At 38.1% G+C, this 15,320-nt stretch overlaps 1 protein-coding gene across 2 annotated transcripts in view; it reads left to right on the top strand.

Moving 5' to 3' along the window:
* The window catches only part of WIF1 (WNT inhibitory factor 1), an 88,892-nt gene that overhangs the window by 54,109 nt on the left and 19,463 nt on the right, over positions 1 to 15,320 (top strand). For both annotated transcript variants that reach the window (XM_040233382.1, XM_040233383.1), the window contains exons 3-5: positions 596 to 704; positions 12,219 to 12,359; positions 13,255 to 13,350. In XM_040233382.1, coding sequence (XP_040089316.1) covers positions 596 to 704; positions 12,219 to 12,359; positions 13,255 to 13,350 — 346 coding nt within the window. The remainder of the gene's footprint in view (positions 1 to 595; positions 705 to 12,218; positions 12,360 to 13,254; positions 13,351 to 15,320) is intronic.

Below are 15,320 nucleotides of genomic sequence, written 5' to 3'. Positions count from 1 at the left end.
TGTCATATTGCAGAGGTGGTTTTTACATTTTTAGACTTTTCTCTCCATAATTAAATTGAGATGTTACATAAACCTTCCAAAGGAAATGATACTGAAAAAATAAATGTTAACACAAGATCATTAAATTTTGGACTTTCATATCTTCTTTTGCACATAGGTTTTTGCTTTTGTTATCACTTATTTATTGTGTCTTTCCAAATTTTGATCCAAAAAGTCACTTCACATTTGAAAAGGATTAAAAAATGACCCAAGAAACAGATGGATTTTTTAAGGGCTACTTGAAGATTGTTTTGACATCACCTATTTCCTTCAGAGCATTTTTCTCAATCCTTTTAAGCTGAAAGGCTACCTTGTAAATATCTTGGCTATGTGTTATTAATGTTTTGGAAGAATCACTTCTCTCCAAGCAGTCTAATTCTAGAGTTCTAAAACCCAGAAGAGAGAGTTATGCCTACATAATATTTTAGGTGTCATGTGTTCCAGAATTTCTACGGTGAAAAATGTCAGTATTCCATCAGAGGGGTGATGAATCGAGAAGTGCCTTCCCACTCTCTGTGGTTTCCATGGTGCTGATCGTCAATGCCTTTTGTTGTAGGCAGAATACTTCTATGAATTCCTGTCCTTGCGCTCCCTGGATAAAGGCATCATGGCAGACCCAACCGTCAATGTCCCTCTTCTGGGAACAGTGCCTCACAAGGCATCAGGTGGGTGGTCTTTGCCTCAGACAAAGGTTTGTGCTTAAAATATAATAGTGGTGGGAATACTATTTTAGATCCAAATCTCAGAGAGATTACAGGATTTTTCTTGAAGAGAGCTATTGATTTTAGGGCAAATCAGTTGTTATGTCCCAATTTCCTTTGGACAAAAGATTAGGATAGGTGTGAAGAAATGCAAGTTTTAGAATTTCCTAAAAATTCAGTTCATAAATGATTCCAGATTAAAAAATGAAAGTCACTGTATGAAATATACTTGGCCAACAAGTGCTAATTAATGTAATGCATATAAATGTGGCAAAGATACAAACTACGTGATTGAGAGGGAATGGAATAAATCAAGAAAAACTTCCCCTAAATGAACATCGTATTAAATAGGAATTCGAAGTAGAGAAGAGACATGCAAAAGTGGGAGAAAAGGGTTCAGTCTTTCAGATCTAATCATCCTTCTCTGCTTAGAAAATACAGTATGCAGTTAGGTATTTAGAACTTTTCAGCTTACAAAGCACCAGTTCATGCATTATCTAATTCACGTTCTGGAGAGAATCAAGGCTTGAATTACATCTCCATTTTACAAATTAGAAAATCGAGGCTTGTGAGGTTTAACTGACTTTCCCAAAGTCATATATTAGTAGTAAGTGGTGAAGCTGAAACTAGAGCCCAGGTTTAATGACTTTTAGAAAAATACAGAGATCTCTTATGTTAACATGTTCCAATATTTCCTTCTGCCTCGAGTCTATTTTTTTTTACATAATTATAGTAATAATTGTTTTTACATAATGTTTTTCTGGCTTTTAACATTTTAACATAAGCATTTTCCCATGTCATTGCAGATTTTTCCAAAAGTTGTTCTTAATGTGCTTATAATATTCTATTTTATGAACATACTATAATTTATGTTCCCTTATTGTTATGTTACATAGATTGTTTTTAGGATTTGCATACTAAAAATATCACAGTAACCATTCTTTTTTAAAGTAATAGATGGTCAGTACACCACGACTGTCAATACAAGGCCCTGCATAGAACAGGCATTCAAAAAACACTTGTTGGCTTAATGTGTGTAGCAGAATCTTAAAATTCATCTCATTATTTTGTTAAAATAGTTTCTTAGAGGTAAAATTATCGTGTCAAAAGATATGAACTTGAACTTTTTTAAAGGCTCTTAGAACAAATTGCCAAAATCCCAAATTACTTTCTGCAAAGGTTGCACCCATTGGTACCTTGGCTAGCAGTGTGGCAGACAGCCTGACTTATTGCAGTCTCATCAACATGGGTTATTAATCATGTTAGCTGTTTAGCTGGCTTAAAAAGTGAAAAGTGGTTTCTCAATGTTCTTTTAATTTGAGTTTTTAAATGCCTATTGAGGTAGGAGACTATTTTCTTGTATCTGTTAGACAATGTAAAATGTCTGTCTGTTATGCTCATTTTTTGTGGTTCTTTTCATTAATTTGCAAAGCTCACTGTAAAGTATTTGTAGTTTTTTTCAACTTATCATTTACATTTTTTTTTTTGAGGAGGGTTTAAAATCCTGTGTGGTCAAAACTATCTTTTCATTTGTGATGGATCACATTCATTATTTGTAGACTTTTTAATGATGGCCATTCTGACCAGTGTGAGGTGGTATAGGTTTGATTTGTGTTTCTCTAATAATTAGTGATGCTGAGCATCTTTTCATGTGCCTGTTGGCTGTCTGTATCTCTTCTTTGGAGAGATATCTGTTTGCATCTTCTGCCTATTTTCTGATTGGGTTGTTCGTTTTTTGATATTGAGCTGTATGAACCATTTGCATGTTTTGGAGATTAACCCCTTGTCAGTCACATCATTTGTGAATATTGTCTCCTAGTCCATAGGTTGCCCTTTCATTTTGTCTATGGTTTCCTCCCTAAGGAGCTCATTTAAATCGATGAAACAGGAAATCAGGCACCCTTACAGAGTCCATTTTCAGCTTGTGATTATCTACTACTTCCAAATGTATCTGTATTGATGCATCCCAGCACTGTAAGAGTTGAGGATTAAATAAGCACAGAGTTTTTCTAATTTTCTGGCATAGGTGCCCATGTGAGTATAGACAGGAAGAGTGAATCTGAGTTTCTCGTGGGTCCTCACAATGCTGCTGCTATGACTCACGGCCCTCTCAGAAGATTTGCTTCCAATAGAGATGGAAGTTCCCATGAAGGAAAAGTCCTTGGGTTCCGGAGATACACTCACCCAAGGATGTGAATATCCCTTTCGAAATACAGGAAAACCCCAATTCTGCTCAGGTGATTGTGCTTGTACTGTTGCATACTGCTGCGTCATGGAGACAAGAAAGTTCTTAGAATACGGCCACCAAATTCTTAGAATAGGGCGTTACTCAGTCTTGTGCCATGTCAGTTGATGTTCTTTTTTGGTCAAAGATAATTTTCTATAAAATTTTTCTTGATATTTTTTGATCTTTTAAGAAGTGATCAGGAATAAGATAAATATACAACATGTCTCTCAATTTCCATTTTATATTTTTGAATTTTTCCTTCATCTCTTTCTATTAAAGAACTGCAAACTCATTTAACCCTTTGAAAATGCATTAATTAAATTAATTGCACAGTGACACCTGTTCAACTTAATCTTGTATCTTTGGATTTCTAATCAAATGCTTGTCTCCAAAATCTTCCCACCTTTATTAATTTTTTTGTGTCTGCTGGGAAAAAAAAAAAGCTTACTGAAAATCTACTTCTTGGGATGTTGAAACTGTAAGGTTTGAATATATATTTCATTCGGTTACATTTAGAGAAAACATCATTTACTAGTAATTTAGAATCTTTATAAATCAAATGTAGAGGGGAAAGTAGATGATGCATTAGACAAGGTGAGACTAAAAAGAACAAACCTTCTGGAGTGAGGTGACTCATGCATGTGTGTGTGTGCGCACACACATACACTTTACACAGATAACCTCCCCTCCTACCCCATAGGTTTTTGGAAGCAGATGTAGGATTTGTTTGCAGAAATGCAGGTGCAGGGAGTTTATGGGAATTTTAGTCCATTGCAGGGCGTTATTCATTGCCTCATTAAGTTCAGTACCCCCAGCTTGAGCAATGAGGGTAACTTGAATTATTAAAACGTAATCAAATCAGTGTGTCTTGCTCCTAAGCATCCAGGTAGCATTCGTTACTCTGCTGGTCTATTTAATATCTTCAAGCTGCAAGGGTGTTCTTTTCTCCTACAGATTCCTATGTGCCTAAGCATTGCAGGAAATAGAAAACTCTTGATCTTTAACACTTAGTAAGTGCCTGCCTTCTGGCATCAGAAAGGGAACAAAAAGAGGAAATACAAACTGGATGGTTCAGTAAAATACCTGATTTGGATAACAAAAAACATTTTCCATCAAGCCAAGGCTTGGCCTGTTGGAACACTCAGTCTCTGTCATCCCATGAAACCAAGGCAGCAGGAATGTTTCTCAACCAAGACCATCAGGAATGCAATGAGTAGGAACTGTCAAATAGGTGTTAATGCTGGGAGGACCATCTTCTTCTCAGTGACCCCCGTTCTGAGCAGAAAGTGAAGCCCAGAGTAGATGCTCAGTAAGTATTGCTGGGAGAATGAATGGCTCTCAGTGCAGCGTGGAGTATGGATGACTACTTGTGTTGAATGATTTATATTCATGGAGCAGCATATAATCATGTGATATTGAGGATGAGCTCTGGCCTAGCCTGCCTTTCTCATTTCTTCCCTTTGTTGGAAGGTAGTGGCTTGCATGACCAAGGTTGACGCTGTGTGAGCACTGTGCCGGTCTCAGGGTAAAAGAGCTATTTAATCAGAATAAGCTTGCTGTTCATGTCTATAGAAGAGTGAGTTTATGTGCAGTTGGTGGCACATCAGTGTGTACTTGAATGCCATGTGAGTTATGTTCAAGCTACTTGAGTTTTTCTGGGTTGTTGTAATTTACCCTGCTCTCGATTATACAGCCTAGATGGCACTGGAATTCACAACATCTGGCCTCATTTCCATCTAGCTTTCAGTAAAAGTGGCTCTCTACTCATAGGCTTATTGCTGCAAAAGCACATGGTAACTTTCACGTTTCTGTTATTCCTTGGAAATAGAGAGCCTGTGCTGTTTCTCCCTTTGAGGTCTTTTTCTTTATGCGTGTGTTTTTTCTGAGTGCACATTGTTCATATTTTACTCTGTCTCCCACTGCCAAAGGGGTATTTCTGTCTCTCTCTGTGTATGTGTGCAGGTGTGCACATATATTTGTGCAGGTGTGTGTCTGTGTGTATAAAGGTATGTGGATGTGTCCCCCATAAGGTATATCTTTGTTACGGTCAGTGCCTAGTTTGTGACAATGTACTGTAAGGTACTAAGGTTATAAAAACACATACCATATGGTCCTTCCCTTTGAAAATCACGTTCTTAGCAAAGGATTTGTTGTTTGTTGTTGTTTAGAGGCTCAGTCATGTCTGACTCTTTTGTGACCCCATGGACTGTAGCCCACCAGGCTTCTCTGTCCATGGGACTTCCCAGGCAAGAATTCTGGAGTGGGTTGCCATTTCCTTCTCTAGGGGATCTTCCTGATCTAGGGATCAAACCCGCATCTCCTGCATTGGCAGGTGGATTCTTTACCACTGAGCCACCTGGGAAGCCTAGCAAAGGATACAGAATCATAATCAAATCATTAGATTATAATGCAATTGTATACAGAGGTATATGTGAAATGATGTCATGGGGGGGCAGTGTTAGGGAAACCTACAGAGAACACGTGCTGTTTAATTTGGGTTTTGAGAGGTGAGGGGGAGAACACTGGACAAAAAAGAGGAGAAAAAACATTCCAGGCAGCAGGATAAGTGTGCAGAGTCAGGTACTGCGGACATGCACCACATGTTTGGGAACTGAAAGAAATCTATTTTGAGTTGAGCATAGGTTATATACAAGTCCCTGAAAATGAGGCTAACTAAAGTCAGATTTTGTTTTCTAAGCAAAATTCTTTGAAATATGTTTTAAAAGGTGTTCAGTTATAATTCTTATTACCTGAATGGTCTTACAGATAAAATTTATAAACAGAAAACAGGACAAGTGGAATTTGCAGAACAGGAATAAAATTTCTATTTCACATTTCAAAACTGAAAAGTGGGCAAGTGTAATTAGCACAATTTATACATCTTTCATTTCTACTTTTACTTTAAAAGTGAATTTATTGAAACTCATAAACTATGTATCTCCTAACTTCTGAACGTTATTTCCTAGTTCCTTTCAAATCATTCTGTACTGAGGTTAACATAACAGTTATGTTCACATGCCTCCTATATCAAAAGAGGTGAATATATATGGGAAAATATTTTTACCTAGGGTGAGAGGATTTTTCATGTGTTCATCTTTCACTGGAAGTCAAATTTGTCAGGTTGAAATTACAAATATATAAGTAAAATAAGCATAATTTTAAATCTAGAGTTTATTAGATCTTTACATGTTGAAGATAGAAAATAGTTCATATTATATTAATGTTCATTGAGCATAATTTTAGATTGGTAAAATAATTCTTTTCTATTGATTTACTCAGAAGATGAAGGTGTCACATCTTTAGTTTTCTACCAAGATTGCCTCAGGTTTTCCTATTCAAAAGGATAAATGACTTTATTTTCCTCTATTTGCATTTGGCATAATTTTGCAGAACTATGCTAGATGTGTGAGTTTTTTTTAATGACTTTTTGCAATGAAAGACATGTTTGATGGTGAACAGTAACATTACAGTTTTAACCTTTCAAATGACAGGTCTTTCCACACTAAAAAAAAAATTTTTTTAAACTACTTGGATGCAATCTCAAAAACGACAGAATGATCTCTGTTCGTCTCCAAGGCAAACCATTAGATTATAATAGTTATAGTTATAGTTATATAGTTATCCAAGTCTATGCCCCAACCAGTAACGCTGAAGAAACTGAAGTTGAATGGTTTTATGAAGACCTACAAGACCTTTTAGAACTAACACCCAAAACAGATGTCCTTTTCATTATAGGGGACTGGAATGCAAAAGTAGGAAGTCAAGAAACACCTGGAGTAACAGGCAAATTTGGCCTTGGAATGCGGAATGAAGCAGGGCAAAGACTAATAGAGTTTTGCCAAGAAAATGCACTGGTCATAGCAAACACCCTCTTCCAACAACACAAGAGAAGACTCTACACATGGACATCACCAGATGGTCAACACCGAAATCAGATTGATTATATTCTTTGCAGCCAAAGATGAAGAAGCTCTATACAGTCAACAAAAACAAGACCAGGAGCCGACTGTGGCTCAGATCATGAACTCCTTATTGCCAAATTCAGACTCAAATTGAAGAAAATAGGCAAAACCGCTAGACCATTCAGGTATGACCTAAATCAAATCCTTTATGATTATACAGTGGAAGTGAGAAATACATTTTAGGGCCTAGATCTGATAGATAGAGTGCCTGATAAACTATGGACAGAGGTTCGTGACATTGTACAGGAGACAGGGATCAAGACCATCCCCATGGAAAAGAAATGCAAAAAAGCAAAATGGCTGTCTGGGGAGGCCTTACAAATAGCTATGAAAAGAAGAGAAGCAAAAAGCAAAGGAGAAAAGGAAAGATATAAGCATCTAAATGCAGAGTTACAAAGAATAGCAAGAAGAGAGAAGAAAGCCTTCTTCAGCGATCAATGCAAAGAAATAGAGGAAAAGAACAGAATGGGAAAGACTAGAGATCTCTTCAAGAAAATTAGAGACACCAAGGGAACATTTCATGCAAAGATGGGCCCGATAAAGGACAGAAATGGTATGGACCTAACAGAAGAAGATATTAAGAAGAGGTGGCAAGAATACACAGAACTGTACAGAAAAGATCTTCATGACCCAGATAATCATGATGATGTGATCACTAATCTAGAGCCAGACATCTTGGAAAGGGTCAAGTGGGCCTTAGGAAGCATTACTACGAACAAAGCTAGTGGAGGTGATGGAATTCCAGTTGAGCTGTTTCAAATCCTGAAAGATGATGCTGTGAAAGTGCTGCACTCAATATGCCAGCAAATTTGGAAAACTCAGCAGTGGCCACAGGACTGGAAAAGGTCCGTTTTTATTCCAATCCCAAAGAAAAGCAATGTCAAAGAATGCTCAAAGTACCGCACAGTTGCACTCATCTCACATGCTAGTAAAGTAATGCTCCAAATTCTCCAAGCCAGGCTTAAGCAATATGTGAACCGTGAACTTCCAGATGTTCAAGCTGGTTTTAGAAAAGGCAGAGGAACCAAAGATCAAATTGCCAACATCTGCTGGATCATGGAAAAAGCAAGAGAGTTCCAGAAAAACATCTATTTCTGTTTTATCGACTATGCCAAAGCCTTTGACTGTGTGGAGCACAATAAACTGTGGAAAATTCAAGAGATGGGAATACCAGACCACCTGACCTGCCTCTTGAGAAATCTGTATGCAGGTCAGGAAGCAACAGTTAGAACTGGACATGGAACAACAGACTGTTTCCAAATAGGAAAAGGAGTACGTCAAGGCTGTATATTGTCACCTTGCTTATTTAACTTCTATGCAGACTACATCATGAGAAACGCTGAACTGGAAGAAACACAAGCTGGAATCAAGATTGGTGGGAGAAATATCAATAACCTCAGATATGCAGATGACACCACCCTTAGGGCAGAAAGTGAAGAGGAGCTAAAAAGCCTCTTGATGAAAGTGAAAGAGGAGAGTGAAAAGGTTGGCTTAAAGCTCAACATTCAGAAAACCAAGATCATGGCATCTAGTCCCATCACTTCATGGCAAATAGATGGGGAAACAGTGGAAACAGTGTCAGACAGACTTAATTTTTCTGGGCTCCAAAATCACTGCAGATGGTGACTGCAGCCATGAAATTAAAAGACGCTTATTCCTTGGAAGAAAAGTTATGACCAACCTAGATAGTATATTCAAAAGCAGAGACATTACTTTGCCGACTAAAGTCCGTCTAGTCAAGGCTATGGTTTTTCCAGTGGTCATGTATGGATGTGAAAGTTAGACTGTGAAGAAGGCTGAGTGCTGAAGAATTGATGCTTTTGAACTGTGGTGTTGGAGAAGACTCTTGAGAGTCCCTTGGACTGCAAGGAGATCCAACCAGTCCATTCTGAAGGAGATCAGCCCTGGGATTTCTTTGGAAGGAATGATGCTAAAGCTGAAACTCCAGTACTTTGGCCACCTCATGCGAAGAGTTGACTCATTGGCAAAGACTCTGATGCTGGGAGGGATTGGGGGCAGGAGGAGAAGGGGATGACCCAGGATGAGATGGCTGGATGGCATCACTGACTCAATGGGCGTTAGTCTGAGGGAACTCTGGGAGATGGTGATGGACTGAGAGGCCTGGCGTGCTGCAATTCATGGGGTCGCAAAGAGTCGGACACGACTGAGTGACTGAACTGAACTGAAACTACTTTATTAGTATTATTATTGGTCTTATGGCTAAAGGAGACTGAGGCCTGAGAAGTTTAACTAAACCACGTGATCCATCCGAATCAATGGATCATAGCCAATGCAATTCTCCACCTGATCCTGTTTTAAGCATTAGACAACATGCTCAGAAGACATTTATGCATCTGTTGTGAAGTTAAAATACAGGCAAATTGAACTTAGGTTATAAAAGTTGAGACCCAAAGAATCCAGTAGTTGCAGACTCAAACATTGCAGCTACTTTGAATTCTAACTGGTCTATAGCTTTAAACATGAGAATGTTTGCTTTATTTTTCTAGATGTTTTAAATGATTGAAATATCTAACTATCACAAAATATCTCCAAAGTAAATCATTGAGAACTCAGTGCCACAAAAGCCTGGGGTTTTTGTCTTGTTTGCTAAAGCACCCCCACTGCTTAGAACGGTGTCACATGGTAACATCAGTAAGTATTTGCTGAATGGATGAACTCTTTGTGTGTGCTCAGTTGTATCCTGCTCCAGGGAATCTTCCTGACCCAGGGATCGAACCTGAGTCTCTTGCTTCTTCTGCGTTGGCGGGCAGGTTCTTTACCACTAGTGCCACCTGGGAACTGTTTGTATTTTGACTCAAATTTGTATTTATCCATTTAAAGGAAAAAATTCATCTTGAAAACTCTAAACAAGTTACTTATGGCATGTTTTCTTTCCGTTGGACTTTATATCCTCAGTTTTCTTCCCTGGGATTGCTCAGAGCCATATTGTTTAGGTGGGATTATTGTGGCTCAGACGGTAAAGAATCTGCTGCAATGCAGGACACCTGGGTTCTATCCCTGGGTCAGGAAGGTCCCATGAAGAAGAGAATGGCTACCTACTCCACTATTCTTGCCTGGAGAATTCCATGGACAGAGGAGCCTGGTGGGCTATAGTCCATGGGATGGCAAAGAGTCGGATACAACTAAGTTACTGACACTCACTCATATTGTTTAGGGCCAGGGAACTCTGCATCTTGGTACCTACATTGAACTTAGAGGCTGTGTTAACTAATCACACATTTACATGAGAACATTCCAAATTGTCTAGAAGACCCCCTGATGACTGGAGCATGTGGACATGTAGTCATAACTTAGATTTGTAAATGGTTTGCTTTTAGCACATCTGGAAATATGGACAAACTAGTAATTATTCTTAACTGAATTTCCCATACATATTATAAGACATGTTTTGATATTTGATATCTAAGATATGTTTTGCAACTTGACAATGCTGATAAACAGAAATGAAGATGAGTTTGCATACAAGGATCTTCTCTTCCATACCAAGATTTTGAAAGCTAAAAAAACTCTGAAGTGCCTTGAAGAGAATTACGTGGGCTGCAAAGTAAAGGCTCAATAAGGTCCAAGAAAAAGATAAACCTGAAAGATGTGGTAAGGAAGATTCTGAAAGTTCTATCTTTTAGGTCCTTCCATGTTTTTATGCCTCAGGGTAATTATTGGCCTACCCATCTGCACAAGAATCACGAGAAAAACACTTTATATCTGAACAAAGTGAAAATGCACTGTAGCGTTAACAATTGAAAGAAATTACCTGTCAGCTCCTTCACCTCCTTTTGAAATGGAAATCCCTACAATGGATTTTAGTGTTTTGTAAACTTACATTTTCATATATAAGATTTCATTCAACCGAAGTTTTCAACGGTGACAATTTTACTTTGGAACTTCGGAAACAATCTTGGTTTTTCCTCTCTTTTTTAGTTCTTTAAACTGTACCACCGCCCCCTCCCCCCCACCATTTAATTGATTATTTGCAATGGTCAGATCTCAAGATTCAGGAAAGAAATTCATGTTATTTGGAGAAGGGCACAGTAATGAACACTGACAATGCCAAAGCCTTGAGAGTAGGTTTTCTGTTGCCAAGCATGTTAAGAAGATTTTATGACCAGCTGGTGTGCAGTGCCTTACGGAAAAGAGAAGATCAGTTTCTAACTCATTTCTTCTTATAAACCTAGGGAGAAGGTTTAGAAAAACTCTTCAGGGAAAGAATTTTTCTTGGCGTGGTATGATTTTCCCAAGCTTGGCAGTAACCATAACCTGCCATACGGAAACAAAATGAGACAGAATTTCATATGTATGTCTCTTAGTAATGTTTCTTCTATTCATAAGGAAGAACTAGAATCTAATGGATCAGCTAGATCCCCAGTGGATATGTGATGATAATCCCGTGGATTTCAGAAATGTTATGTAGTCAGCCTCTCACCCAATGGCTTGAGCCCGTTTCTACCTAATGACCTGTGGGCTTCATAGTTGGTGGCCCTCTCGCCTCCTCTGTACAGCAACACTGTTAGTTCCCACTCTCTGCTGAGTCACACCTAGGCACCCCAAGTGAGCGTTCGTCTCACTGGAAAGAAGTAGCTCCTATTTAGGAACCGAAACCATTAGTTATAAGTCTATTGTGAGATTATTTCACCACAATGAACTCTCTTCTAAATCCCTGAGATATGAACACTTCTTAATATTGACAATTAGTCTGAGGAAATACTAACTTCATTAACTCGGTCCAATGACTAGGGTCTAGTCTGAGTTGTGTATTTCCAAAGGAGATATTTTGTCACTTTCAAGCATAGAGAGTAAAAATAAACCAGTGGGGTGTGGCTTATAGAGCTTTATTTAATGGATTCTGGAATGTTGATTTTTAGCTTTTTTTGAATTATATGGAGGCTGGTAAAGATGCTCACACAGTTTCTTTTCCTAATTAATTAATTAATCTATGCTACCTATATTTGCACCTTTACTTTTCAGAGAAAATTTTACCATCTTTTTTTCAAGATGGTACAAGTTCAGACTATGAACAGAATATCCTCAGTTTTATATTACTAGGGTACAAATTAATGAGGGTCATTAATTCTTTCTCTACCCCGCATGATGTACATGTTCTGGGGAGAATGCCCACATAATCAAAATATAGCCCTTACTTTAGTGGAGATACAAGAATGTCAAATAATGGAATGTGAACGTTTTTGTTTTGTTCTTTGCTCTCTTACTGAGGTGTCTGTAAAACTGGAATCAACTAGATAAACTGTTTCTCCATACTTCCTTTTTCTTTAGTTGTTCAAGTTGGTTTCCCATGTCTCGGCAAACAAGATGGAGTGGCAGCATTTGAAGTGAATGTGATTGTCATGAATTCTGAAGGCAACACCATCTTGCAAACACCTCAAAATGCCATCTTCTTTAAAACATGTCAACAAGGTAATCAGTGATGGTGATTCCAGAGAAGACATAAAACTTCCAGGTGTGATTTGAACAAAAAATTGTAGCTAGCTAGCTGGATAATTATTCTGTATAATTATAACCACACCAGTGGGAGGAGGGGCTGCTAAGTACAGGGTCCAGGAATAGTACTAAGATAGACTTGCTCTACTTTGACCCCACTCACAATTTTAGGGACTCCAGTACCCTTCAAAATGCTCTGTCTTCCACCTCTTTCTCTCCTTCTTCCAGTATAGTCTTTGGGAGTCCTCAACCTCATAGCAAGGTCACCAGTCATCACCAGCAACTACCACTACCCATACCCACTGCCAAACACTTGATCCTTCTGACTTTCATGGAAAACAGGTCGCTGCCATCTCACCAGCGATCTCTGCCAGGCAAAGTCACCTCCCACCACAGCCTGGGTAACCAAGGAATGGGAAGGCCTGTCCTCTTCCCTATTCTGATATAAGCTCTTCCAGCACAGAATTTTAGCTCTGGAGGCTTTCAGTGCCCTAGGGATGTACCAAAAAGTCATTACCCACTCTGACAATGAATATGGAAGGCAATATCCATCGTTCTGTCTCAGTGTGAATTGAAGGTCCAGTGCAGTAAATTGATAGGTGAGATGAAGGAAGAACATAAAGCTTGCTTTGCCTTCCTCCGCAAGCCCCTTAACTGTCGAAAATAGGATTGAGAGAAGCAAAGTCTTACTTTCCTGAAAACTTAAGAAAGTACAAGTGATGTAGAGAGAATGAAGTGGAAATATTGGTATTCAACAAATTACAATCAGTGTGCTGGAGAAAATGTGACTGCTAACCTCTTCATGCTCCCCGTAATTCACTCAATATGTTTTGAAAAGTGTCTATACAAAGCTTGTTTCTCTTTGGTGAAGCTGAGTGCCCAGGAGGATGCAGAAATGGAGGCTTTTGTAATGAAAGACGGGTCTGCGAATGTCCTGATGGATTCTACGGCCCTCACTGTGAGAAAGGTAAAGAACACGGACAGCCAGCTCCCTGGCTTGCTTCTTAGTGAAATGGGTGTCACACAGGAGCCCCACATGTATTTTTAGCACATCCCCTGAAATTATCTTTCTGGTCACATTATATGGGTTCATGCAGCCTTAAAAAGCCACAGGAAAGCTATTGGAAAGTGTTTCTTCTAGGAGTGGTTTTCTGTTAAATCCAATATGTGGTGACAGGCGCAGAAAACTGGCAGTGTCTACATTCTTTGTGGCCACTTTTACTCTCCTCCATCCCCCTCCCAGGCTCACTATTATATACACTCTGCTTTGGCATAATCTTACAAAAGTTTTGAGTTTTTCTCCCTCCACTAAAATTGATTTTAAAAAGAGTATTGTGACCAATTTGAAAGTATCTACTCCAATGAAAAATAGCTTGAATCACAATTAAGTCTACACCTGAGTTATGAAGGTGCTCAAGGCAAAAAAGGGAGGATGAAGATCATTTGTGTATTAAATATATGTTTCGGTGAAATTACTACTAAGAAAGTTATATGAAAAAAAAGAGATGAACATGAAAATGTTTACTAATCACATGACTGGATGCATGCTTAGTCTTTCAGTTGTGCCTAGCTCTCAACCACAGAGGTATATAAACCACAAGCTCACATATACTGGACTTATTTAACAAGAATAAGCAAAATATTTTTCATCTTCAAAAAAATAAGAATTTTTCTTGTTTGCTTTTTTTTTTGATTGAAGTATTTTATTTACAATGTTGTTAGCTTCAAGTGTACAGCAAAATGATTCAGTTATTCATACATATATATCTATTTTTTCAGGTTCTTTTCACTTATGTGTTATTACAAAATACTGAGTATAGTTTCCTAAGCTATAGTAGGTCCTTGTTGATTATCTGTTCTATACATAGTGGTATAAATACCAAACTCCAGGTTTATCCCTCTCTGGGCCTCCTTTCCCCTTTGGTAACCATAAGCTTGCTCTCTATGTCTATAGGTCTGCTTCTTCTTTGCATATAAGTTCATTTGTATCATGTTTTTAGATTCCATATGATAAGCCATGCCATATATTTGTCTTTCCCTTCCTTACTTCACTTAGTATGATAATCTCTAAGTCCATCCATGTTGCTGCAGATGGCATTATTTTATTCTTTTATGCCTGAGTATTATTCCATTGTGTGTGTATGTATACCATGTCTTTATTCATCTGTCAATGTACATTTAAGTTACTTCCATGTCTTGGCTATTATATATAGTGCTGCAATGAACACTGGGGTGCATGTATATTTTCAAATTCTGGTTTTCTCTGGATATGCCTAGGAGTGGGATTGTAGGATCATATGGTAACTCTATTTTTAGTTTTTTGGGAACCTCCATACTGTTCTCCATAGAGACTGCACCAATTTACATTCCCACCATCAGTGTAGGAGGGTTCCTCTTTCTCCACACCCTCTCCAACATTTATTATTTGTAGAATTTTTGATGATGGCCAGTCTGATCAGTGTGAGGTGATATCTCATTGTAGCTTAGATTTGCATTTCTCTAATAATTAGTGATACTGAGCATCTTTTCATGTGCCTGTTAGTCCTCTATCTCTTCTTTGGAAAAACATCTGTTTAGAACTTCTGCCAATTTTTTGATTAGGTTGTTTGTTCTTTTGATATTGAACTGTATGAGCTGTTTGTACATTGAAAAATTAATCCTTTGTTGGTGACATCATTTGCAAATATTTTCTGCCATTCTTCAACTTGTCTTCTCATTTTGTTTATGGTTACCTTTACTGTACAAAAGCTTTTAACTTTAAATAGGTCCTATTTGGTTTTGTTTTTATTTCCATTACTCTAGGGGATGAATCCCAAAAGATCTTGCTGCAGTATGTATCAGAGTGTTCTGCCTATGTTTTCCTTTAAGAGTATTATAGTATCTGGTCTCATCTTTAGGTCTTCAATCCATTTTGATTTTTATGTTTGTATGTGTGTA

This window comes from Oryx dammah, unplaced genomic scaffold, assembly GCF_014754425.2.
Source record: "Oryx dammah isolate SB20612 unplaced genomic scaffold, SCBI_Odam_1.1 HiC_scaffold_29, whole genome shotgun sequence".
NCBI classification, from domain to species: Eukaryota; Metazoa; Chordata; class Mammalia; order Artiodactyla; family Bovidae; genus Oryx; species Oryx dammah.
The sequence above is the reverse complement of the archived record's forward strand: the minus strand, read 5'-3'. Positions and strand labels throughout refer to the sequence as shown.